This window comes from Epinephelus lanceolatus, chromosome 4 (assembly GCF_041903045.1).
Source record: "Epinephelus lanceolatus isolate andai-2023 chromosome 4, ASM4190304v1, whole genome shotgun sequence".
Lineage (NCBI taxonomy): Eukaryota > Metazoa > Chordata > Actinopteri > Perciformes > Serranidae > Epinephelus > Epinephelus lanceolatus.
The window spans coordinates 47,661,245-47,688,197 of record NC_135737.1 but is presented as its reverse complement, the minus strand read 5'-3'; the positions used below and the strand labels follow the sequence as shown (position 1 = coordinate 47,688,197).

Genomic DNA, 26,953 nt, shown 5'->3' with positions numbered 1-26,953 from the left:
CCCCCCGACACCGCTGGGTGTCAATAAACAATAATGATACCCAACTGCGTATCTTGCCCACGTGAAAGGACAGCTTTTTTGGTCTGACACCAGAAGTCACTGATCAAGCCCTGGATTCCTACGACTTCGGAGTGAGACCAGGTTGGTCCAGGTGCTGTCTCACTTCCTCTTCTTCTCCTTGTTGTTATCGTACTCATACAGCTGTGGGTGTGTGGGTATTTTATTGGCTATCGGATGAATAACTTTAACAACTGGAAAAATGCTTGTTGATCCTTCGTTAGGACACGTGAATCAGAGTCTGCACGGGTGCTGAACGGGAACATCATTTTCATCAGCCAGCAGAAGGAATTTTTTGGAATCAGGGCAAAACCTGGAATATTTTGTGCATGTAAACGCAGTCAGTGGATGTTTGGTTCCACTGTGTGAGGAAGAGGAGGAGGAGGAGGAGGAGGAAAGATTCCAGATGTGGCTCCAACCATCAGATCTCATTCCATCTTGAAATGTTTTCTTGGATTTCACTTTGCTGTTCTGAGATCAGATATCTGATATCTGGAGATGCATGAGGTGACTTAGTGGAAATGAGGTCAGAGATGAAGACATGAAGACAAACTGATGAAGACAAACTGCTCCGTGAAGACAAACTGTGCTCGGCCTTCAAGTTCACAAACAGTCTCAATTACTTACTCGATTACTGTCAATGAGACTGAGAGTACAGTTACTCCAGTACTGCACTCAACAGCAACTCATGTACTTGTACTTCAGTATTTTCTGCTACTTCATAGTCCTACTTCTCCACCCTTCAGAGGGAAGTACTGCACTGTTTGCTGCGTTCGTTCATCTGACAGCTGCAGATTTTACACACGACTCACATTAAATCAAACAGTTTAAAACATATTAATCAGCAAATATGTCAAAACACTTGAACAGAGTTCATTCTGCTGCACAACGAGCACTTTGATACTTCAGGCACAGTTTGCAGATAAAACTCTGACACTGCAGGACTTTTACTTGTGATGAAGTATTTTCACACAGTGTACCAAAGCACAGAGGCTTTAAATAAACATCTGGTACTTTTTGTTTGTTTGTTTGTCACGTGACAGCACTCAAACAAGTTTCTGTCGGTATCAATAAAGTTATCAGTTTATATCTCGCATCTTTTTCTGTGTATAAAGTTTGCAGGATGAAGTAGTGCAGTACAGCTGCAGTAACACTGGACTGCAGCACAGTAGTTGAGTAAAAGTACTCCGTTACTTCTCTCCTCCTCTTGAACTTCATCATTAACGTTAATTAACCTGCTGACGTCGCTGACGCTGATTAGAGCTTCATTAACACTTAATCACCAGCTGATTGGTGTTAATCAACGCGGCTGCAGCGCCTCACACACACACACACACACACACACACACACACACACACACACACGCTCGCACGCACGCACACACACACACACGCGCACACAAACACACACACAGATACAAACACAGGTGAGGCTCACTTACCTGAAGGTCTCGCGCTCAGTCCGAAGCTTCACGCGCTTTTCATGTCAGAGACACACGGACAGAAAACTCTCAACTTTATCCGCTAAACTGAAGCCGCAGCGCCGCACTGCACACACAACCCAACACCTGTCAAACCCCCGCAAACACCTGCAGGTGCGCACACACACACTTCCGGTCTGCAGGCTCCGCGCTCCAAAATAAAAGCTGCATGTCTCTGCAGAGAGAGGAGGAATAACTGATGGAGAAGGTTTTACCTTCAGGAAAGTTTTATCGTATCACGTGTGTCTCGTGCTGTGGACCGGCAGTGTCTCCACGTGGACTTTAATCGATTAACTGATCGAAACATTTATTGATCAAATCAGAATCAGGTTTATTGCTGATCAGGTTTTCACATGTTCTTTGGTGTTTGGTGCACAGCCCAACAATAAAGATCATCAGAGACAAGAGAAAAACAGTAGTGCAACAGGGAAGGATCATAAATGGAATATGACTAAATAAATAAATAAAAACACAAATAAATAAATAATATGTCTAAAAAAAAAACATGTTTAAAATGTGTTTGTAAAGTGTTTCTGTGTGTGTGGAGAACTGACAAGAAACTCTCTTTTGACAGACATAATAATTATTGGTCACATGATGAAACAAAACACGGCCAGCAAGACTTTAATTTTAATAAATACATAAATAAAGAAATAAATACATAAATAAATAACAAATAATGTACAACACAGACAAAGTTCTGAACTCCATGACGTAGAAGCTGGTTGTTGTTGTGTTTCACTGATGGAGACAAACTGTCTGGTGTCCCGAGGATGACTACAGTTATTTTATGACATAAACACATCAGTGTCAATTAATAAGTCCAGTGACGGTCGTACAGCAGGAATGAAACAAAACGCTGTTTCAGGAGTGAAGCTGATGTCGGCACATAAAGAATTAAACTACATAAACTACTGTAATAGTTCGATTAAACACCCAGTTTCTTTTACCAGCCCTGTGTGGCTTCACATTTTGACAAATACAGGCCTGTCTCAATTAGAGGCCTGGTCTGGTTGCCAAATAGTTTTTTAAATAGAAGTTCTTCTGACGTATTAAACCAGGTTGTCAGCGACCTCAAACGATGTGTCCGTTCCTGGATTACCCTGTAAGTTATTCATGTTCCTTTGGTCTGTAAAGACTCAAACGAATCAAGAGGGTTTTTAATAAAAATGAATCCAAGTTGTGAGGATTGTTTTAACAGGATAAAGTGATGTTGTGACGGTGTGTCAGGTGGAGTTAGATCAAATCAGTGATTCATAATTGATTTATTATCTGAAGCCTAATTTTTATACAAGTAATATTCATACTTGTTTAAATCAACAATTTGATTGTATTTCCTGATTGTTGCTGAGCAACAGTTTTGTGTGAAAGGAATTAAAGGCCTGTCCCAAATATAGGCCTGTTGGGTTCAGTGATTTAAAGGGATAGTGCACCAAAAATGAAAATTCTGCCATTAAAAACAGAATTCAAATGATGTTTTTCCAAACTACTTTTTATGTCGGGGCTTCAGGACACTTGGATCACTACGGACAAGCAGTATGGAGATATTTTGTGGTTTCAATGATGTGTTTTTGGACGTTTGAATCTGGGGCGCCGTCAGCCTCCATTAGGTGGAGTTGTGTTGCTACCTCCTCTCCCCTTGGATCTCTGCAAGGGATGTGAGGACTCTAAAACTTCACCAGAGCCTCCCTCGGCATATGGGTGAGTAGATAATGGCTGAATTTTCATTTTTGGGTGCACTATCCCTTTAAGCAAATAATAGCCCGGGCTACTAATGGAAGTTTTACGGTACATAAAGAACAAAAACTGCTGTGTATGAACAGTAAAATACGATAAACCTCTGTTTCTATACAACATAAGCTTCATAAAGCACATGAGCTGTATAAACTATAAATGACATACATCTTTACAAGAATCATCTTTCTGATGACATCTGTGATTTGGTCCACATTTTAAAAGTAACATATAGATTAATTAGATATCACACCAGTCCTGTTTGCATTAAGTTCCCCTGATTGTTGTCTCAACAGTACTGACAACATATTAAAAATAATATTAAAAATGTCTTTACTCGTCCACAACACCAACAGTCTCACAGCTGACACACGACAGAGGTTCATCAGTCGTCTGTGGGTCAGTGTGAAGTTCTTAAATGTCTCGCAAGTGTGGTTCAGGTTGGATTTTTAAATCAGTGATTTATGAATTTATATGAAAAATGTTGCACCATGTGAATCTGAGGACACATGATGTCACAGTGGCTTCATCAGACACACAGAGAAAAACAGAGAGGAACATTCACGTATCTCAGATCTGGAGATGTGTCACCTTAAAACTGCATCAGACACCAACAGAGCACATGTTCATCTGCTTCAGAATATGATCTCACATTTCTTTCTTATGGTGAGACTCAACTGTGGGACTTTGGGCTCTTTTGCTTCCATAACACGTCTTTCAGACTCGTGGGTAAACAATTATCCAAAATACTCATTTAGGTTTATTTGAGTTCATATTTCTGTCCTGGACATTTATGTAAATCAGTGCATATTTAATTAGATAATGACTAATTTGCATATCTATAACATTTCAGAAAACGTGTAACATATATGTAAAAACAATAATAACTGTCTTATTATAAGAAACCAGTTGGGGACGCTTCATGTTGATCTCTCTTCATTAATATTTTCATCTTGCTTTAATTTAAAGAGTTGCCTAATTCTTATGCAGTGGGTACAGATACAGGACCTCATGGTGCTGAACCCTTTTTTCTGACAGTGTGGGAAGTGTCATGGTGATATCTATAAAGATTTGGAGTGTGTGAACCTATTCATCCTGCAGAGCTGTGCCAACATAATTAATATTTATTTACATCCCAGCCGGCACTGGGCGTTGAAATGCTGCCAGAAAGACGTTGGACTCTAACAGATGTTATGTTCTGGTTGGAATGGAACTGAGCTGACAATATCTTAACTGTCCAACGATGTTAGGGCTCCATGTCACCTTTTGCAGATGTTGGGTTTTGACTAAATGTCTGTATTCTACGTCATGATGATGTTAGCATGAGATGTTTGGAAGACGTTGTATTTTGGTGACTCAACAACACAACTTAAAATCCAACTAAATATCACCATCATCTGTCTCCAGTGCATCATGTTGAAGTTAACATAAGTTGTTGTCCTGACCCAGCGAGCGTGTTTCTGTTGAAGACGCTCAGAACTGGTTCAAAAGTGCGAGTTCGTTCACCGACTCACATTTAGACCATATTCACCGGGATTTACAATATTGACTTTCAACTTAGAAATCTGGATGTGATTTCTTAGTTTGGCTCCATAAATGAGGTCAGACTGTTGTTTGGACCCTGCACAGGATGGAAAATCTCACTGTTGCAAATCCTGGTGAAATATGGTCTGAACTTAAACGTTCAATCAACGTCTTCAATCGTCTTTTCACCAGTGACCACTGACATGTTTTAAAAATGTTTTTAACAGAAAGATGCTTGTTGGGAACGTTGAAATTTGGTCACCTGACATCACAACCTAAATCTAACCAAATATCATCATCAAAGGACGCTGGGGGCTGGGATGATGTAACATAACCCCGAATGAATACAGACAGTAGATTTAATACAGATCCTCCATGGGTTGTACCTGTACACCTGTGCAGGTGTGACGCTGACAGACATGCTGGCACATCGTCAGATTCATGAGGTCAGAGTTACATTTGGAGGTTTAAGTCCTGCAGACAAAATCTGACTTGAGCAAAAGTACAAAAGTGCACGGATCATACGGAGGAGGGTGAGGGCCATGTTAAAGAAAAATCTTAGATTACGAAAATAAAATCATAAATCTGCGAGACTAAAGAAATATCACGAGATCAGACTCTTCATTTTGTAACTTCTTATACCATGTTACCAGACTTCTGGTCTTAATCTGTGACTTTTTTCTCTTCTAAAATTACATTTAATCTCGATACATTACAGCTTTATACTTGTAGATTTACTTTTTTTCTCGTAATATTGCGACTTTGTTCTTGTAATAATACGATTTTATTCTCGTAGATTTATTAACGTAATATTATTTCTTTAACGTGGCCTTAATCATAATTTGTGTAAGATCATAATTTGTGCACATGGTACTTTTTCTCTGCAAATCAAATACGTTTTTCAGAACTTCAGGGAATTTCCTGACAAATTAGAACTTTGTCCTTCTCATTAGTACACAATGACGTCATCAGTCACAACACCTGTGAGAGTCTGAGGGGCCTTTAACCTGCACAGAGCATCATGTTTAACAAGTCGATCATTATTTCTATGTAAAATCAAAACGATCTGTGACTTAAAAAACCCTTCTGAAAAAGTAAAGTAGAAAATGGACAAACCTGAGTGAAGTAAAGGCACCTTTAAATCTGATTTGTGTGTAACCACAGTTTTTGTTTGTGTATTTGAGACTTTATCAGAGCTGTGTGGGTTTTTTTATTTTGAAGAGGTGAACCGGAAGTGTCGTTCTGAGTGTCGCGAGTTTGACTCCTCTGCCAGCGGACTGTCTCTCTCTCCATCCCGCAGCAGGTTGCTGTGGCCCGACACGATCAGCTGCACGGACCCCCTCCGGACTGAACCGAGCCGAACCGAGCCGAGTCGAGCCGAGGCTGCAGGAGGAGCCCATCCCGAGCCAGGCTGAGCCAGCCGGCAGTCAGTGTGCTCAGCGGGGAGTCTGCAGCTGTGAGTCCGTCTGGATGGAGGCTCCGGGCGGCCCGAGGTGGAGGAGCGTCCCGCTGCTGGTTCTTCTGCTCTGCTGCACCGCCGCTCCGGGACATGCTGAAAGAGTGAGTGAACACACCCCGACACATGAGGGGTTAATAATTCCTCTTTATTAGAATAACTGGACTTTATTGTGAAAATCTGAAAGACTGTGGAGCAAAGTCTGTTTTTGTTTTAAGATGATTTTTATTATCAGAAACTTATTGTCAAAGTCTCTGTGAGTCACATCCTGTTATCAGGTGATCAATAACTCTGATTGGTTTGATACACCTGCTGCCTCACAATGTGTGTGTGTGTGTGTGTGTGTGTGTGTGTGTGTGTGTCACCATGGTAACAGACAGACGAGTGTGATATTAGTGTTTGTTTAGTTTAATTGTTTTTAACAGCAGACAGTGAAACTGAAGGACCTGTCAGTGTTATTATTATATTATTATTAGTAGTAGTTAAAGTAGTCGTCCATGTCGCTATGAATCATGGGAGGTATTCTGGTGGTTGCAGGCAACAACCCATAATGCAACAGAACCAACCCGTGTTCAAAAACTGCCACCTGTTCAGTGATTTCTGCGTCAGACGTAGACACAAATTGATAAAAGCCGTACTTTTGTGGCACCAAATGACGCCGCCTGGAAAGTTTGTTATATATAGCTAACTTTATAACGCAGCCAGGCGGGTTCAGCTTGAAACGACGCAGGACAACAACTTAATTTAAGGAGCTGGGAAGTCGCTGTAGGGCAGGCTGGAGGAGTAGTGGACGGATCCAACAACCCCCGGACTTTCACCCAGGAGCCCAATGTCCACTTCCCGAGTGAGTGTAGAGCCAAATCATGATTTTTCTAAACCTAACCACGTGTTTTTGTTGCACAGGGAAATAAATATGCAACTCATCCTCACTGTGATCTCGTCACATGTCCACGTTTGGTCATGGACTTTCCACGTACACATACGACGTAAAAGGTACCCTGGGTGTGTTGGTTGTTGATGTTCTGGGACGCCGTGTAATTTTAGCAATCGTAAAAATGCTAGTTGATCCTTCGTTCGGACGCGTTAATCAGAGTCTGCACAGCTGCGTGTATATTATTATTATTACATTAGTGGAATATTCATTTTCATCAGCCAGTAGCAGAAATCTTGTCTTTTTCAGAATCAGGACAAAACCTGGAATATTTTGTGCACATAAACGTGTCAGTGGATGTTTGGTTCCCCTGTGTGAGGAAGAGGAGACATTCCAGATGTGGTTCCATCAGATCTCAGTCCATCTTAAAATGTTTTCTTGGATTTCACTTTGCTGTTCTCAGATCAGATATCTGATCTGCTGAGTGTGTTGTATTTACATATGTCATCATTGTTTACATGCTGTAAAACAGTCAACAGCAGGCGTGTCCAAAATCCGGCCCACAGACCAGTTTTGAACACCTTCTGCTTAACTTTAAAAATAAACTTGCCACACAATATTTGTTAATCAAGCAAGATCACTTTATGTTTTTTCTGTTCACCTCATGAAGGCAGGACTTTTATAAAGTTTCTAGACAAGTAGGAACTACACAGGCCGAACTAACGTGTTTTTATGATTGGAGCAGTTACCAACCAGCAGATGTTTCCTGGTTTCACTCTGAAGTCGTCGAGAAACAGGTGCTTGTTCAGTGACTTCCGGCTTCAGACACCAACAACAAAAAGTTGTCCTTTCACGTTAGCATGATACACGACCTGTCGTCGTTATTGCTTAACGCGGTAGGACAACAACAAAAGTTAAGGGGGCAGAAGTCCGAGTGGTGGCAGATGGGTCCAACAACCACCAACTTTCACCCAGGGGGCCGGTGTTCACTTCCTGTAAGAGTGTAAAGCCAAACCCTGTTCTTTTTTCCTAAACCCAACCATGTGTGTGTTGAAGGAAAAAAACTTGGCAAAACCAGAAGTGTATTTTGAAAACAGACAATGCATGTAACAGGCTGAAGTTGACACGGCGTCCCAGAACGTCAACAACCAACACACCCAGGGTACCTTGGACGTCATATGTGGACGTGGAAAGTCCATGACCAAACGTGGACATGTGACGAGGTCACAGTGAGGATGAGTTGTCCTTCAAGGCAGGAGACATGGCCACAGCAAGGAAGCGTACAGTTTAGGAGTGTTTTGATGACCCATATGATACGAGAAACAGCCGGCCCCCATTCCAAAACCCCTGGTCTACAGTAAATGTATGACAAGATCCAAGATGGTGGCCATTAGCTTCCTCAAAATTCTCTACATTTGAGTTTAAAATCAGGATAAAGGAAAGATGTTCAGGCTCATACAGATCCAACACTGTCTTGGATGTTGAAGAAAACAAATATTTGTAATTGGAACTGATGATGATAATTACTAATGATGTGTTTCGAATCTGTGAAGCATCACAACCTGTACAGTGGACTCACACATGACCTGCTGAGTTCAGGACGTGGACAGTGCTCGGCTCCAGACTTCAAATCCTTTAAATATACATCATCTGCAGACACCAGAAATCACATGTTCGGGGTTACACCACATTACCACCCCCGCGAAATGACTCATTTCTCTCTCAGGGTTTGAGCCGTTCGGTCTGATAACATCCGGAAAGTCTAGAAAAGCTGCAAGATTACATCACGTTATCCTCATTCAAGTTAGACGCTTGGCCGGCAGGAGTCTGGTGCTCCTGCTCTGTCAGCCCAGTGGTACCAAAGATCCAATTTTATACCTGGAAATCAAACTTATTTGGCTTCGTTTGCCACTAAGCAACTTTCATAGAAATGATTGTGGCCCTGCCTCCAGCGCTTTATCCACCTCTCCTTACAGATCCAGTCAAGTTCAGAGTATCTGAGCATGCTCAGTGTGCCGTCCTCACTTCTTAGTGTGTTTGGGGAGACTTGAGGGACCTCTTTGACCTGAGGGCTAACTGAGCTAACACTACTGCTGCCAGTGAGCGTAGATCACCTGATGTTTTCATGTCCTTACACCTTCGTTATTGTTTTTGTGTCATGTGAAGAGTCAAAAACAAAAGGAAATTTTGGTGTTTTTCTACCTGGACCCTACTCTCCCATGTTTGAAGAGCTGAGCAATGGGAACAACTAGTTTTGAAACTGGTCTAGAGTTAAGAGAGAGTGTGAAAACAGGCTGGAATATATTGGTAATGGGCATTTGTGTCGATGTACGTCTGGTGGACGTTCACTGACGGTGCACAAATGCCCAGAGTGGTTACACTGCAGCACTCTCTCTCAGTACTGCACCAGTTTTAAAATTTGTTGTCCTCTTTAGTCACTTAGACACAAAAACATGGGAGAACAGCTGACAAATACTCGAGTTAAATACCTTAAAAAGCGCTCTATAAATAAAACATAATGACTTTTAGTTTACAGACAGCCTGATGGACGTTAATTCAGTCGGTCCTTCACATCTCAGCATGGGTTGTGATGACGTGGTTCATTATTCATATTCCCCTCAGGGTTAATTGTAACTAGCGCCACCATCAGGTCAGTTTTGGACAGATTAGTACAGAAGCAGCAGGTTCTTCACCTTCAGCTGTGAGTCATGTGACCCTGCAGGTCGTCGCCGTGTCTGCTTCAGTGTAGCTGCTCTCTGTTTTATCATCATCTTTTTTTTTTTTTTTTTGTTACTGCAGAAATAAAAGAATGCATAAAGAATGTCAGACAGGAAATAAAACCTGTCTGTCTGTCTGTCCGTCTGTCTGTCTGTCCGTCTGTCTGTCTGTCTGTCTGTCTCTGTGCAGTCAGTCAGACGGTCTCTGTCTCTGTCTGTTGTTTTAGTTCGTCTGTTTTCAGTTTCAGCCCTTTGTCCTGATCTGCTGTTATTACTGACCCAAACACACACACACACACACACACACACACACACACACACACACACACAGACTCTGATCTGATCTGCTGAGCTGCGGTGAAAAGCAAAGTCTCTGACTGACTGCAGCTGAACAGTGACAGAAAACATGTAAAGGAAGTCATTTCATCTTCAGTCGGCCGACGGCGATCATCGACTCATTTCACACTTTATGAATTAAAGACAAAAAGTCACTGAAACTACACAGATTTCATTACACACTGATCCACACTGCTTCACTTCTGCCATCCGAAGGTTGTGTGTTGTCACGTCAGTACCGACGACATTATAGAAGGGTGCCGATGACATCTGCACATCTGTGTGATGCTGTTTTGTGTGTTAGCATGTTCAGTGTGTTTCCATTAATGCACATGTAACGTCTACAACATGTTCCGTTCTGCTTTTGTGTCCTAAGACTGCATGAAAGCAGTCAACTCATCCTCACTGTGACCTCGTCACATGTCCACGTTTGGTCATGGACTTTCCACGTCCACATATGACGTCCAAGGTACCCTGGGTGTGTTGGTTGTTGACGTTCTGGGACGCCGTGTCAACTTCAGCCTGTTACATGCATTGTCTGTTTTCAAAATACACTTCTGTTTTCACGGGAGATGTACAGTTTGCATACAGTTTCTTTCAAAATAAAAGCACTACATTGGTACAACACCACCAACTGATGTTTTTGTCCTTTAACGACACACACACGTGGTTGGGTTCAGGAAAAAAGATCAGGGTTTGACTTTACAGTCTTATGGGAAGCAGACTCCGGCCACCCATCCACCCCTCCTGCCCGCCCTACTCAGACTTTCTCCATCTTAGCTTTCGTTGTTGCCCCACCATGTTTCCTCCTGATGCTGCCAGGCGTCATTAAACAATAATAGCAAATGGTTGTGTATCATACAGACATGAAAGGACGGCTTTTTCATTGGTGTCTGACACTGGAAGTCACTGACCAAGCGCCGGATTTCGACAGCTTCGGACTGAGACCGGGTTGAAGCAGCGGGGAGAAAGAGCCGGCCTCCGGTTTGTTTTTTCCTCATCCTGGTGATCGGCACATCTGGGTGATGTCAGTATGTGTTGGATGTGTTTCCGTTCACATCTCCTACAGCTGCAGATTAACGCTGACACACAGTCCTGTTCTTATACATAACTCTCTCTCTGGTGCTGCTGTAGCTGATCGGTAACACAAAATTAGTGAAGGTAACTAGTAATGCATAATGTATCACATTTTGAGAGTAAACTGCGGAACACTGTACGTATCATATCAGCGTTTCTAAAGTGACCTAGTATCTGAGCTGACTGTGGATGGTGTGACACCTCGCAGAGATGCTTGCCAAGCTGCAGACACTGTTCAACACCAACAAACAACCTTTTGTTTTACAGTGACGTCGCTGCATTTCCAGCAAATTTTTAGGCAACTAACGTGGGAGTTTCGTAGCAGCCTGTCCCTGTCTGTCCGTGCCCTCAGACGCCAACATTTTAAACCATAACCAAGTGGTTTTTGTGCCTAAATATAACCACAGCATTGTTGAAATGTTTCAGCGTATCCACGACATAACAACATGCAAATGTAACAAAGGTTCCACAGTGAGGTTTGTACGGCAGGTCATGAGGGTCAGGAAACAATCTGCTGTGTAGCTGAGAGTGTGCAGGTCTGAAACACCTGAACCCTCACACAAGATGCAGAACATTACCCACGATGCCCCGTTGCGGGACGTGTCGAGACATCGAGCGTCGTGCGGGATGTGAGACAGGAATGAAGATAAGACGACATCAGTCCTTGACAGGGCTGCCTGTCTCTCTGCCTGTCTGCTGCTTCAGTTTATCACACAGGAAGAGCACTGTTACACCTGCAGGACACATGGAGCTGTTTGGGTTTAAACCCACTCTCAGATGTCTGACAGATAAAGACTTCATGAAGAAACACGTCCAACAGCTTCACCAGCGTCTAAACCTGGACCAAACTTTTCAGCGGTACACCTGCAGGGCACATGGAGGGGTTTAAAAGCCACCAGTTGGACTTCATGTCTGACCTGCATCACGTGGTCAAGACGATCTCCTAACCTTGGACAGTGTTCAGTCTGTTACTTGAGTCAAAGTACAGATACTCCTGGTCAAATATTACTCCAATACACGAGTGATGAGTTGCTGAGTCAGGGTTAAAGTACTGGAGTAATCAAAGTACTTTTTTTGAATCTCAGTGCATAGTTACATGTTATCACACAGAACCTGAAGGCTGTAAATCAACCTGCTGAATGCACTGACTTTCTCATAGAGCCTGTAGAATGAAAGCGTGTTGAATGTGCTGCAAACTGACAAAAGGACCACCGCCTCTTAACATCGCCATCTGCTGCCGTCGCCATAGTAACACCACATAACCAAATACAACCACCTGCTGATGACCTCTCCTCCTCTCTACCTGTCTCTACTGATCAGCTGCAATCTGCAGTCTGAGTAGAGCATGTGAGACGTAGAGGTGCAGGAACAAACAAACCATGCGCAGAACTGCACGATCACAGTTAATAGACTTGTGCACTTTGGAAGAGAAAAAAAAAAATCATCTACTGACTTTATAAAATAACCACACCTAAATAATATCAAAGCCAAAATATCCAATATAACCAAAGACACATCTGATCTTCATCCTCCAAATAAGAGCTGTACAAATTACACACAAAACCACAAATCCATTATTTATCAAAAGGAAAACACATTTCAAGATTTCACTGATTATAAAACTATTTAAATGATGTTCAGAACAACTGATCAATAACTGCCTGGTAGCATCCAGCTGAGAGGAAACAAACACATTGACATGAACCTGCACTGCAAATTATCTCCGGTTAAAATATGTAACTGTAATATTTCACAATAAATGACATTATTATCACTTCACCTCAATGGCTTTTACTGTAACCAAATTCAGGCTTTTATTGTGAAATTCATGCCGGTTATTTTACAGCAGTACTCTGCTAAATCACAGTAATATCTGGAGTTTAAACGTGAGATTACAGTGAAATACAGTATTTCTACAGGAGCATGCTGGTAAATCACAGTAATATGCAGGTATAACTGTGAGATCACATTATACAGCTGTTGTTTCACAACAATTTACTGTAAACACGAACAGAAACTTACTGTGAATGTGCACCAATAACAACAAATGCTAAACTTTATCCAAACTGAAAAAACTCTTGAGAAAAGGAACACTAAAAGGTTATGAGCTGGACCGATCTGTCTCTTGTGGACTCTTTGATGGTTCTGGTTCATTCTGAATATTTTGTTCTTGTTTTGTCCAAACGGGTCGATGTGTTTAGATCAGTATCACAGAAACTGATTTTATTTTCTGTGATCAATATATAAAGAATAAGAGGGGGTTGGACCAGAAATAGACTTCTTCTTAAACCTTCTGAACATGAATGATATTATTAGAGTTGCTTATTAGTTGCTTCTGTGTTGCTGAGGGTTTCATTTGTTTTTGTTTTATTTTAACATGTTCAATAAACTGACTAAAAAGAAATTAATATTAATTATAAATATATGTAAATGAGTGTGAATAGAAGTCAAGGGTAAGAGTTGCAATGAAGTTTCATATATCTATGTTGAGCCTCCCGATATGGAAATATTAAATTTGCACAAATTATTAGGAAGAAATTAATTGTTAATATCAACAATTATTATTTTGACTATAGAGAAATGAATTTTACTGTTTTTATTTTTGTTGTTGTTGTTGTGTGTCCATCATTTACAGCACACTTTATTCTTGTTATTTAACTTTTTCATCTTTTTCCTGTTGCTGTACGTAATTCTTAGTAGATACTTCTGCTACTTATTTGTTTTTTATGGATTTTTTTTCATAATTTTATTGTGATTGTTATCATATATTATCATATAGACTAGCCCACTGAATGTGAACTCGTCATTGCTTTAAAAGAACTTAATGCTCAGTCAATTTTCCTTGAATAAAGAATGGTTTGATTGAGAGTACTAGTCTAAATTTACGTTATGGATACGTTGACTTGGAATCGATCAAAAAGCAGTTGTTCACATCTACAGTTGCTATGACCACTACAGATTAAATGTTAAAAGGCCTCATAAAGTGCACATCTTCTTAACATTGGCTGTATATATATCAAAAAATAAATAAATCAATGAATCACAAAGAGTGAACCCTGAAAACATCAAACTGTTTTGTTCTTTAACCTTTCAGACCCGATGAGACGACTCTGCTCTCTGTCATGATAGGAAACGATATAAAATGATATTAAACGTGTACTGTGTTGTGTCTCTGCAGGTGTGTCACTGTAGCGGGAAGTCTCTCTGTCACTGCGACGGGGTCAAAGGTCAAAAGGTGAGAAGATCTCGACTCACTCACATCACCTGTCTGAAAACCAAACACAATCTTTACGCTCTGAGAACGAACCCAGAATTTTTCACAGTTACTCAGCAACATTTTCTACAACATCCACGACTCCTGAGAGACACCAGAGTTTGTCACTGACAGAAACTATGTCAAAAAAATGCTACGTCAACGACCTTGTTTTCCGTGATGAAAAGGAGACGATGATGAGCCAAAAATAGATCTTGATAAAAATAACTAGGACAAAATCTCTGTTTCGTTTTCATTGACAAGATGAGATGTGATGAAAATGTTAGGGGTGGACTATCGGACGTTGAAAGTTGAGGATTGTAAAGACGGCTGTGATTGTAATTATCCTCAAATGCAGCATGAGCGACAGGCTGGTAAACTCCAGTAAATAGTCTGCACCGGGATGTTTCGGTGTCCAACAGAAACAGTCAGAGCTGTTGGTGCGAGTTATTGATAGTAACTGTTACTAAAAACTGAATAAAGTGGTTGAACAGGAACAAATTGCTGTGATAAACATCAGACTGAATGAAAATAGACCATTTGTCAACACTGATTAAAAAATGAATTAAAAAAGAGAAGATCTCAGATGTATCCCAACATCAGAAAAGGAAGTGATCAAGTCCTTCTGTTTTTAATTTCCTGTCAGCCAGTAAGACATAAACATGGTGATCCGAGTCACATACTTTTTCTTTTTACTTCATATTTTTTCTAATAAAATTAGGCCCTGAACTTTGACCCTCTTTCTCGTGTATCTGTTACCTTGGAGATAAAGCAAAGCGCCAGAGACGGAGGTCAGAGCTCTGCTGTTGCTACTGTGTGATGTATGTAGTTTTGAAGTTTGTAAGTTTGAAGTTATAACTGCACAGTGTAGATTCTAACACATTATATTCACCACAATAAAATTATATCAATCAGCTGCCAAGCTGTGGCTCAGTCGATGTGACATGTCTTGCGCAGTGCAGAGGATTGTGGGTCAGAATACCCAGAAAATCATCCTGGCTTACAAACTGCAAAATCAGACCAGATGCAGTAAAACATCCTGGTTGTATTATTTTACACTGCACTGACAGACTCTGTGTTTGGACTCACTGATTCTTTTTCTGCCATGTTAAATAATATGGCAGTGCACTGGGACACACTGAGACATGTCTATCCGACCTCACTGACCCTGGATCAGTTTATGTGTGCAGTCTGCTGCCCTCCAGTGGTGACCTCCTGTCACTACAGACCTCCATTAAACTAGAGGTGAACTAGAGTCTGATGGTTTTTAATTTGGCTCTGCTCAGCTCTAATGTGGGTCAGCAGGTCTTGGTTCATTAGTGGGGTTTATTTTGGAGCTCAAGACATACAACTAATAACAAAAAATGTAATACTATTACAACTAATAATAATGTAGGAATTAGAACTTTATTTATCCCGAAAGAAGTTCTTGCGCCAGAGAATACTTCAATCATAGTAACAACAATTAACATTCACAAACCAGTAACAACCAGAACAACCAGTGGGTTCCCCAGGTCAGGATCACACACTAGGCCCAGTTTTTAAAACAATAGATTATCAGTCAAAATATTCAAAATATACAAGGTTTAAAGTGTTTAAGGGGCAAAAAGCAAAAAATAGTGCCTCATGGAGTAACAACAGAAGTAAGGTCAGTACAAGGGTTACTGAAAATGAACTAAAATGTTAATATGTAATAATAATAAGAATAATAATAATAATAATTAATGTAACATTTTATAGTGTTTTTCCTTTCATCTTTTTTTTCCTGTTCTGTTATCAGTGTTTTTATTTTAAAGTACTTTGTGATGTTCTGCTGGTGTGAGGTGATATATACAAATACATTTATATACTAACTATGATGGTGTTTATGGTTGTATGAGGGTCTAATGGATGACAGACATTTCCTGTTTAATTATTACAAGTACGTAAAACTGTCCTCTAAGATAAAGATCATGTGAAGGTAATATAATTTTTTTTATTCTTAATACTAAGACATTATTTTGATGTATGAACAAACTGAATAAAAATTGAATAGACTTTAATATCACATCATAATAATAAATGTATTTATATATACGTACATATATAATTGATTTGAGAACAACAAAACATTCAAACCAACAGCAGAAAATGATTTAAATACCAAAGATTAAAAATAAAGATGTGATTTGACCTACAGTGAGTCTGGAGTCTTTGTGTCTCAGGTGTGGTACCTGAGACCACCCAGGTGTGAACTCTGTGATCTCAGGTGTGTTCAGCAGGAGAATAAAGGCCGGTTCCTCTCTGCTGAACATGAAACGTCCATCTGTTCATTCAATGCACCTGGACCGCAGCCAGGATCTATGTACAGCTGAGTTTACTGCCTTGGTGTGAGCAGCAGGAGAACTGACCCCGGATCTGATCCACACCTCACGAGAACTCCCTGTGTTTCTGTCCTCCGCAGGGTGAACCTGGTTACCCTGGTTACGACGGAATTCCTGGAGAGATTGGTTACCCTGGAAACGAGGGCAATCAGGGCGCATCCGGAGAAAAGGTAACAATATCTGAACTGAGCACAGCCGACATGTTTTCATAATAATGATGAGAGATCAGTCTTATCATTATTATTTTTCATCTTAGGCTGCGGAGTACCTCAGGGTTCTATCCTGGTACCCCTTCTCATTTTTGATATTATGTTGTTTTTATTGTTCCCAAATCAGGTGTGTTTTATTGTTGCCTCATTTGGAGAAGTTTATTGATTTGTCTGCAGATTGCTGACTCCAGGTCTGTTTTCGTCTCCATCTCAAACGCGACGACTTCAGAGATGATTTAGAATTTGACTGATCACATATTAGAGGCATGCATCTGTTGACTTAAGAATTGAAAGTTTAAGTTTATGACTTGTTGCTTCTTGATTTGTTGGCCAGGTGCTGAGACACAACAATGACGTTGTCCCTTATTGTTTAATATAAAACATTTACTCATAAAACCTAGAGTGTGACTTCAGCTTTATGTACAGTTAGCTGAATATTATTATTATCATAAATGTCAACAATCTCTGCAGAATTATTACATACTATGGTTCTTTTCTTTTTTCTTTTTTGTCCTCAGGGTGAGCGGGGAGCAGCAGGAAGCTCAGGACTAAAGGGCTCTCGGGTAGGACTGATTATGACGAAGATTTCAATTTCTTACACTTTGGAGTTTCTCTAACTTGAGCATCATTTTAGACACTTGACCAAAATTCATCCTGACAGATTTGGTTTCTTTATAGACCTGAATGAATAGTGATAAAATGAATAAAAAAAAAAAACGGTCTCTCTGTCTCTGTATTCTCCAGGGTCTTCCAGGAAAACCAGGTTTCCCAGGACCTCCAGGGCTGCCGGTAAGAACCAACATGTAACGTTCAGAACATGTTCAGATAAAATAAAGAATGTAAAGAATTTTCACCTCTCAAAACTTATCTTTTAAAAATATATATATATTTTTTTATTAATGTTAGAACACCTCTTTATTTCCAACATGCCTTATCTATGTTATTATTATTATTGGTTGTATAATATCATTTTGGGGTATGTAATTCCATTCTATTTTTGTATTACTGTAGTTAATTATTTACGTCACTGCAGTCCTAAAATGTTTGAATCCTGGTTCAACCATGTAAAGCACTACTTCTTGTGATGTGCTGCATAAATAAAGTTATTATTATCATTATTATTATTAATCATCATCATCATTGGAATATTAGTAGGAACAATAATGATTAGAGTAATAGTCATAATAATCATGTAATAAACTGATGTTTCCAGGACAGCTGCCATCTTTTTCAAGTTCAAAAATCTAATTATTCATACCCTGAGACAATGTAAAATAGTTACATTGAGTATTTAAACTGAATTTAAAAGCTTGAAATTAATGCAAAGTTATTTTAGGTTTAAATCATCTCCACATATTCCTGCACAACAAAAATGTCCACCTTCACAAGCAGTTTTAATCTATGAATGAGTATAAAATAAGTGGAAAAAAAATCTGATAGTACGGCAGAAATATTTTTGAAAAAAAAAATAAAAAAATCAAACTGTAGGTAAATATTTTATCACCTGATAACAAGGTGATTTTTTTCCTGTGTGACTTTTTGGACATTTATCATTTTCTGCTGTTCTTGTCTGTTTACTCAGGGACTCCCTGGACATGAAGGAGCCATCGGCCGACCAGGACTCCCAGGATGCAACGGGACAAAGGTTGAGATGAGGCCCACCGCCTCTTTATTTCCCCGTTAATCTGGTCTAGCAGATCGTTACTATCACAAAAGTGGACAGGAAGACACACTTGTGTATCATCTGCAACGACATGGTATGTCTTCTAATGATGTTACTAATTGGAAGCATGTAAATGGAGAATTGAATAGGACCAACAATGGAGCCCTGAGGTACACCACAAGTACGTTTTTAGGAATTGCTTAAGTAATCTACAAATTCTATTACTCCACCATGATTACTGAGGTAATTGAAAATATAACAACAGAACTATCAGGCAATATGAGGACATTTTTATTACCCTCATAATCCAGAACTTTCAAGGCTGTTTTTTTCCCTTTGACCCAATGTCACAACGTTACTGTCTTCAGAATCCACTGAGTGAATTATTCTTTTTAAGATCCACCTTCTGACACTTCAGAGGAGGATCTACCTGAGACAAAAATCAGCTGACCTCATTCACACAAACGCTGACTGATATTGATTGGTGTCTTCCAGGGGGATGTTGGTTACCCAGGATACCCTGGGATTTCAGGGCCTGTCGGCCTTCAAGTAAGTCCAGTTTACTTCCTGTACAAAGCAGCGACTGGATGATGTGAAAACATTCTGTTTACCTGAAAAACATTGTAATCACTGCAGGCTGAAGCTAAGCTAGGCTAATTGGCTCTGAGAAGCTAAAGCTAACTGTGTTCATGTGTTTCAGGGTCAGCCAGGACTGAGAGGTCTAAAGGTGAGCGAGCACACCTCAACAAATTTACATACTGTCATGATAAAACCCTGTATCTCCATGTTTTTCAGATGTTTGTTGGTATTAAATAAGAAAGTGTTTCCACCTGAATCATACACATGCAGTTTAAACAGAAATATCCACGTTATATTTGCCATTTTAGTCGTGAAGATAGTCCGGAGTTGATAAGAATTTGAGAAGTTAACTGATGACAACATGAGCAACGTAAACCCACCAGCTGGACTTAAAGCTACTCTTACCTTTCTTGCATTTCACAAAGCACATAGAAAAAATATGAACATCCACAACTCCCGCCTCCCTCCAAAGTCCTACTCCTCCTCCCTCCTCTATTACGTCCTCATTACGACTATGATAGACGTAGGTGTTGGCAAGGTAACATTAGATACACGGAAGAAGAGAGCGAGTGTAACGTTACAACCAAGACAGTCAAACGCAACCCCGGAGTTTTAAAACTCAACCAGAGTCAGTGATGACTGATGAGTTTTCGAATAAGGTTACAGTGCTAATGTTAGATAGTAGCGATGTAGTAGCGGTGGAGATGTTACGTGAATGGTTAAGTCAGTCAGAGGCCTCCACGGGGAAGACAGACAGGACGCTCGGCCAATCATTGCATTCAGAATGAATGGAGTCGGAGATTTCTTCGAACCATATGAGAATGGTATAATTCTGTTAAAACATGGCACATTCAACTAGAATAAACTTTGAATAAAAAACTGACCAGCAACAGGGGCGGGGCTTTAGGGCTCTGCAGACTGAGTCCACCAGGACGCAGGATATACTAATGCTACAACCCTGGAGTCAAAGAGCACGTGTGGATAGCTCTTAACAGTGCCACTCTGCCATTGTAACTTAAATGGTATAAGTTTGCCATACTTACGACTTACTGCTGGCAAAATAACCCTGCTCATTAAATCCATTCTACTTTATAAATACGTTGGTTATGTGTCACAGCAAGGGACTAATATGCCTTTTTGCAACAACAACCTGAAAAAGTCATGGAATTTCCCAACCACATTTTCCAGTCCTGAAATTCGGCATAATCATTGAACGTTTTGAAAAAGTCATGAAATTTTTTTAATGAAACTTTTACAGTAGTAGTAGTAGTGTGGATACCTGTCCACGTAATGTAACATAATGGCAAATTCATTTTCTGTAGCTGTCAACGTAACGTAGCCCTAGTATGTGTCGATGTGTGACAATATTTTGTTCAGAATCACGTTTTATCATTTTCTCCTTGGTCTCGTCTCTCCCTTCATGTAAACCTAGTCGTTGACGTTATGTTTGAATAGAATTTGAATCTAATATGTTTAAAAATGAAGTTGAATGAAGGAAGTTTTGCCCATGACAATGTGTGGATACCGACCTTTGCTAAGTGTATTTCACCTGTATTTTCGGACCACAAGTTGCGACAACTTCGGTGCCTTTACTTAAGGATGGCTTTAGAGATTTTGGGGCCCCAGGTAAACACTGTCTTGCTTTACTTTTCACCTTCTCTCTGACTGGGAATGTTGGTATTGGCAGTGGTAGAAGAAGAGGCGGCTCTTGAGAAAGCTGCAAGCAGCAAAACCACAGGCTGAACAATCAGTCTGCTCCAAACAGGCATGTTTTGTCTTTAAAACCCAGCAAAAAAAAATCTTTATCCTAAATACTCCCCATCTGGAACTTGCTGATCATCTGTTTCTTTAAAATAGTAATGATTGTAATGATATTAACACTGAGTTCCAAAGTTTGGGTGCAGAGTAGGAGAAGGCCCTGGCCGACATTGAGCTTCTGTTTCTGATGGTTTCTGGTTGTTTTGTTTTCAGGGAGACTCGTACAACTATCCTGTCCCTCAGGATATTAAAGGAGCACCAGGACCACGGGGACCAGATGGAGAAAATGTCAGTCACTTTCACTTGACATCCAGATGAGACAAATGGTCTTCCTCAGTGTGTGATCTTATGACACATCACCAGTTACTGCCCACATGTAGACAAGAACAGAAGTGTTGTTCATCTGACTGGATGTTTTGGTAGTTGACCCGAAGTATCCCAGCATGCATTTCACATTGACCCATAAAGGTTTTAATATTTATCTCAAAGCTGTTACTGTGTAATTGAATTAAGTTTTTATACAACTTTTGATGTGAAATCTAAGCATTTATATTTTGAAAGGAGATCAGTTTATCTCAATAATATCCAATTTGAATTCATGTAATTTCTTAATCATTATTTTTATTTTTACAAAATGATTATTGTTTATTTCTCAAAAGTCTCAAAAAGTGAATCGTGTTCACGGACACCTCTGATTGGTTGATGATAAGAATTGTTTGATTGGCTAGTTGAGAGTGTCTTCTGATTGGCTGTTTGTGTTCCAGGGGCTGAGCGGAGATCCAGGTGAACCAGGCCTGCCAGGACCACAGGGATCCGCTGGACTTCCTGTATGCCTCAGATTCTGAACTGCCAAAATTTATTTTAATGTTCACAGTGATTCATGACTCAACTGACATCAGGTGTTTTTGTTTTTATAATTCAGGGCAGTCCAGGGTTGCCAGGGTTACCAGGAGAGAAGGTTAGTGTGCTAACGGGCTGAACTGATCTGAGAGCAGTTTGTATCTACAGACGTGTGCAGTGACACAAATGCTGGTTTTGTCCCCCAGTCTGTGTAAATACAGACTAATATCAACATTGCACCTTTATGCATATAATCTTTTTGCCTTTTTTTTAAACTGCTGTTACAAACCCAGACTGAAAAAATCAGACACTGAAAAAAAAAATCTTCTTGCTAGCACGAAATAATGTCTTATTTGCACAAGTTAATATTTTGTTTGTTCAAGTTAAAACCTTGTTTGCACGTGTTTATATCTTGTTAGCACAGTTTGATATCTTGTTAGCACCGGTGAATATGTTATCATGAGATAATATCTTGGTCACGCAAGTTAATATTTTGTTCATACACGTTAAAACCTTGTTTGCACGTGTTTATATCTTGTTAGCACAAGTTACTAATGTTTTTTTTTCCCCTGGGATTTGGGCGCTCTGTAGTCAACACGTTGGGGACTTTATGTCAGAATAATTTAAATTTCAGTCAATAATCACAACTTATCTTCACCATAATTTTGAGGCACTGATGTTCAGTCATGTGACCTCAGTCTGGGATCATTCAGTCCTAACGATGCTTTTTATTTCCTTTCAGGGTCAGGAGGGCCCCAGTCCAGTGATCCCAGGGCCCCAGGGGCAGAAGGTAAGCTAACGGCAAATGCTAAACCCAGGGTTATGAGCTCACATAGAGTGACATCACCCGGTAATTCACACTCTAACCTGTGAAACACCACTATCATCATCATCATCATCATCATCATCATCACCATCAGCTGTGTTTGGTTATTAGGGTGATAGCGGCCCGCCGGGGATTCCTGGACAGAAAGGAATTAAATTGTACGCTGAAGGACCCAAAGAGCTGAAGGTCTGTCTGCCTTTCTATCTGTCTGTGTGTCTGTCTGACTGTCTGTCTCTCTGCCTGTTTCACTGATATGTTTCATTGTTATATTTCAGGGAGAACCAGGTGCCATTGGACTGAAAGGTTGTCAAGGACTTCCTGTAAGTCAAAGCCATCTCACAGTCTGTCTGTGTGTCTGTCCGTATGTCTGACAGAATCATAAACCTACAGCAAAGAAAACATCTCTTTTTGTTATTATCAGAGAGTCAGAATCATGTATGTGCTTGTTTTCTCCTCCAGGGTGTGCCGGGGAAAGTGGGAGTTAAAGGAGAGAAGGGCGGCAGAGGTGATCCGGGCTCACTAGTAAGAGAAAGACCTGTAGACACTTGCGTTCACGATAACATAGATCCCTTTTCAAAATTGATTTTAACTCATGACCTCGTTTCATTTTGCGCTCTGACCTGAACCTCATCAGAAACCTGGACAGGTGTCAGTCTAACATGTTTGGCGTTTGTGTTTCAGGGTAAACCAGGGAAGGATGGAGTCCCTGGAGAGCTGGGACAACCGGTAACATGCTAAGCTAACAGCTAGCTAATATGCAGTGTAGACACTCTGTATTGATGGAGGGTTCATGTGTTGTACAGACTTTTAAAAATCTGATCGCTGATTCTGGTTTGAAATTAAATTAACGTGAGCTGTGTGTCTGCAGGGAGAGCCAGGGAATCGTGGGTACTTCGGTCCTCCAGGTATAGACGGAGCCACGGTTAGTACTTGGTGAGGTACAGGAAGTATTACCGGTGTAGTACACTCACTACTTTGTCAGTGTGTTTATGATGTGTGTTTTTTTAGGGAGAGAAAGGTGAACGTGGTTTCCCAGGTCTTCCAGGAGAGGTGAGTGTCGTTTTTTTTGTGCAGAGTAAAATGTTACAGGAAGAATGGCCAGGTTAATAAAAACGAAAAATCTTTTTAAGGAGTCTCAGGTCTGAGGTCCTGGTGTGTTCATGTTGTGGATGATCCTAATGGTTTATTTCTCTGATATTGAAATGGAGGTTTAAACTAAGACTAGTTGACTAGTTTAAAAGTAGGACAACACTCAGAAGAATGTCAACATAATTTTATCTGTCTGCCTGCTGCCTGGCACACAATGCACTACTCGAAGTCAGAATATGCCATGTCATTAAGGTCTTCTTGAATCACTCTTAGTCCGGCCCTTCCTCTGGGACCACTTTGCATTTGGAGACCCTACCAGGGGCTTAGCCCCAGACAACACAGCTGCAGGGACACAAGGACACACAAACCCCTCCGCCGTGTTAAGATGGCGATTCTTGGAGGAGGAGGCCCCGGGGCAGACCCAGAACATGCTGGAGGGAATACATATCTCATCTGGCCTGGGGACGCCAATGATGACTGTGTAAAGGTGCACCATCATGGCTACAACCAGAGAAAAGATTTGGCTATAAAATAAAGGTTTAGCAGTTTTTCAGACAGGCGTCGTGGGCCATAAGAAAGGCAGGACAAAAAAATGAGGGTGGGGACAACAGACTGCCAGTCCTCATGTTAAAAATATGATTGTGTGTTTTTATCAGATAGTTTGGACACACATTATGCTGAAGGGCCGGCGTGGTGTCCCCGGGCCCCGCGGACCCCCAGGAGTCCAAGGAGAACAAGGTAGTATAGAGACCAACACAAAGGGTTAACAACATCTTATGTTTTATGCATCAGTTTGTAGTTCTGGGGACTGCTGATGTTGATGCAGCTCATCCAGTGTTTAGAAACCTGTTGGTCATATGATCTTATAGTTCAATGTTTGAGACGAATGGTGTCGTCCTCAGTAACATTCTTCTTCTCTGCTTTCTTTCAGGATTCATTGGTTTTCCAGGAATGGAGGGCAAACCAGGTACCCTCCGTCTACTTTTTCTCTCTGTCCTACAAGATTGACTGAACCTGTTTCCCTCCAGACGTCAGGACTCACACAGATTATAATAATGATGATAATGCATTTTATTTATAGGCGCCTTTCGAAGCACTCAAGGACGCCTTACAAGGCACAGTTAATGAACAAGCAGCAATGTGTCCATAGATCATAAACTCAAACATTTCAGTAATAGACAACAAAAAGTTCATTAAATAGCCATACAAAAATTCTAATTATACAAAAATTCTAATTATACAAAAATTCTAATTATAAAAATTCCGTAGTAGATCATCATCAGTGCAGGTCTTGATATGTGTCACCATTAAATCAGACTGAATATACCAGCTTGAGAATGAGATTGCTAGTTTGGTTCCTCTGTAATGACAATAAGACTCTTACTCTTCTCTTGAGGTGTGGGTTCCACTGGTCCACCGGGCCCCCAGGGGCCACCTGGCTCAAGTGGCCCCAAAGGAGAACCAGGAGAGCCGTGGCCCGTCATCGTCGGGCCCCCAGGAAAGACTGGAGCCCCAGGAAGTCCTGGAATTGTAGGGGAACCAGGAGAACCAGGAATACCAGGTGACGGAGGGTTTGTGTTTGAGGTCCTAGAAGTTTATACACGTCTTTGTTGTGACAGTTCAATGTAGGACCCAAATGCAAACACAAGCAGGAAACGGGTCCCTGTCAGTATTTTTTAATGCTTGTATGATAAAATCTCCTGGAGATATTAATCCAAATAAATGACCTGTCGAGCTCCGCTATTGTGGCGTTTCTCTGAAGAGGCCCCGCCCTCACTTCCAGCATATCGTGCACAAAGACTGGGGGTACTTCATAGGATACACATTAGGGGTAGCAGGGGGGTGGAGCCTATCCCAGCTGACACTGGGTGAGAGGCAGGGTTCACCAGACTATCACAGGGCTGACACATAGAGACAGACAACCATTCACACTCACATTCACACCTACAGTCAGTCACCAATTAGCATGCATGTCTTTGGACTGTGGGAGGAAACCAGAGTACCTGGAGGAAACCCACGCTGACACAGGGAGAACATGCAAACTCCGCGCAGACTAAAACTTTACACTTTAATGACTCTGACATGATCAGAGATCTGTTATTCCTCACAATTATGTCAACAAGCCTCTGCAAAACAGTCCAATCAGGAATCACAAAATATACTAAATTAGGGAAATTCAAGTGTCGATGCTGCACGTGAGGTAAAAGACAAATAGTCAAAATGAAAAAAGAAGAATAACCATAGCTGCCAACTCTCACGCATTCTCCATGAGAGTCACGGTTGGTTGGTTGATTTCACATGGTCTCATGCCACACCTCCAATTTCTCACTGGAAAAAAAAAGTGCTGGTAGTCGTTCCACTCCTGTACGGTAGGTGGCGCCACCTTACATTCTCTGCATGTCATTACCCCTCTCTCTCTCTCTCTCTCTCTCTCTCTCTCTTTCTCTCTCTCCCCATTTCACTCTGTCCTATCCATTAAAGGCGAAAAAGCCCCAAAAAATAATCTTAAAAAAACCCTTTACATTTAGTGTCTTATATGTGTTGTGAGAGCATGTAAAGGCATTTGGAGCTTTGCAAATGTCAAAAATGTTAAATTAGCAGCAAAGAGTGCTTTATGTTAGCAGCTAAATGAACTAGAAGCCTATTGCTGCAGCAGCCATCCTTTCAAGCAACTGGGCAGAGCAAGCAGTCGATAGGCAAAAAAAATCTGCTGCATATGCTCATTGACGGACATATTTAGCAGAATTGAGCCATCGTTTGTTTATGTGATTGAAATTATGTGATTGGAATTGCACTAATGAGTTAATTTGGTAGTCACCACACTAACATGATGTAAAACAAGGCAAATTAGAAACATGATTCATAAAAAATGCAAGAGACAAATTTATATTAATATCCACACAGCATTTATTTATTTTTTAATATAAATGTATGTCCATGTAATAGGCCACATTATGTTAAATGAAGGTTTTGTGGTTACCTGCTGTATTTGGTAAAGAAAAAAAATGAAGTATTAAAACATAATTATCTGTGATATTAGTAATTTTCAAGGTAATAATTAATAGGTATTAATGTGTAGGCCTAAACGACAAAATTGTGGTCGGCCACACTGAATCTCAC

The 26,953-nt window shown here is 40.6% G+C and overlaps 2 protein-coding genes across 2 annotated transcripts in view; one reads left to right on the top strand and one right to left on the bottom strand.

Moving 5' to 3' along the window:
- col4a4 (collagen, type IV, alpha 4) overlaps positions 1 to 1,628 on the bottom strand; it is a 73,189-nt gene extending 71,561 nt beyond the window's left edge. The window contains exon 1 of the mRNA XM_033630846.2: positions 1,500 to 1,628. The gene's annotated coding sequence lies outside the window, so the exon portion shown is untranslated. The remainder of the gene's footprint in view (positions 1 to 1,499) is intronic.
- Positions 1,629 to 6,145: 4,517 nt separating this feature from the next.
- Positions 6,146 to 26,953, top strand: part of col4a3 (collagen, type IV, alpha 3) — a 45,637-nt gene continuing 24,829 nt past the window's right edge. Inside the window, exons 1-21 of the mRNA XM_033630482.2 lie at positions 6,146 to 6,356; positions 14,432 to 14,488; positions 16,950 to 17,039; positions 17,597 to 17,641; positions 17,823 to 17,867; positions 18,661 to 18,723; positions 19,237 to 19,290; positions 19,442 to 19,468; positions 21,292 to 21,366; positions 21,843 to 21,905; positions 22,001 to 22,036; positions 22,661 to 22,708; positions 22,856 to 22,930; positions 23,020 to 23,064; positions 23,204 to 23,266; positions 23,426 to 23,470; positions 23,613 to 23,666; positions 23,753 to 23,794; positions 24,490 to 24,571; positions 24,765 to 24,800; positions 25,230 to 25,394. Of these exons, the coding sequence (XP_033486373.2) occupies positions 6,267 to 6,356; positions 14,432 to 14,488; positions 16,950 to 17,039; positions 17,597 to 17,641; positions 17,823 to 17,867; positions 18,661 to 18,723; positions 19,237 to 19,290; positions 19,442 to 19,468; positions 21,292 to 21,366; positions 21,843 to 21,905; positions 22,001 to 22,036; positions 22,661 to 22,708; positions 22,856 to 22,930; positions 23,020 to 23,064; positions 23,204 to 23,266; positions 23,426 to 23,470; positions 23,613 to 23,666; positions 23,753 to 23,794; positions 24,490 to 24,571; positions 24,765 to 24,800; positions 25,230 to 25,394 (1,300 nt within the window). The 5' untranslated portion in view covers positions 6,146 to 6,266. The remainder of the gene's footprint in view (positions 6,357 to 14,431; positions 14,489 to 16,949; positions 17,040 to 17,596; positions 17,642 to 17,822; positions 17,868 to 18,660; positions 18,724 to 19,236; positions 19,291 to 19,441; positions 19,469 to 21,291; positions 21,367 to 21,842; positions 21,906 to 22,000; positions 22,037 to 22,660; positions 22,709 to 22,855; positions 22,931 to 23,019; positions 23,065 to 23,203; positions 23,267 to 23,425; positions 23,471 to 23,612; positions 23,667 to 23,752; positions 23,795 to 24,489; positions 24,572 to 24,764; positions 24,801 to 25,229; positions 25,395 to 26,953) is intronic.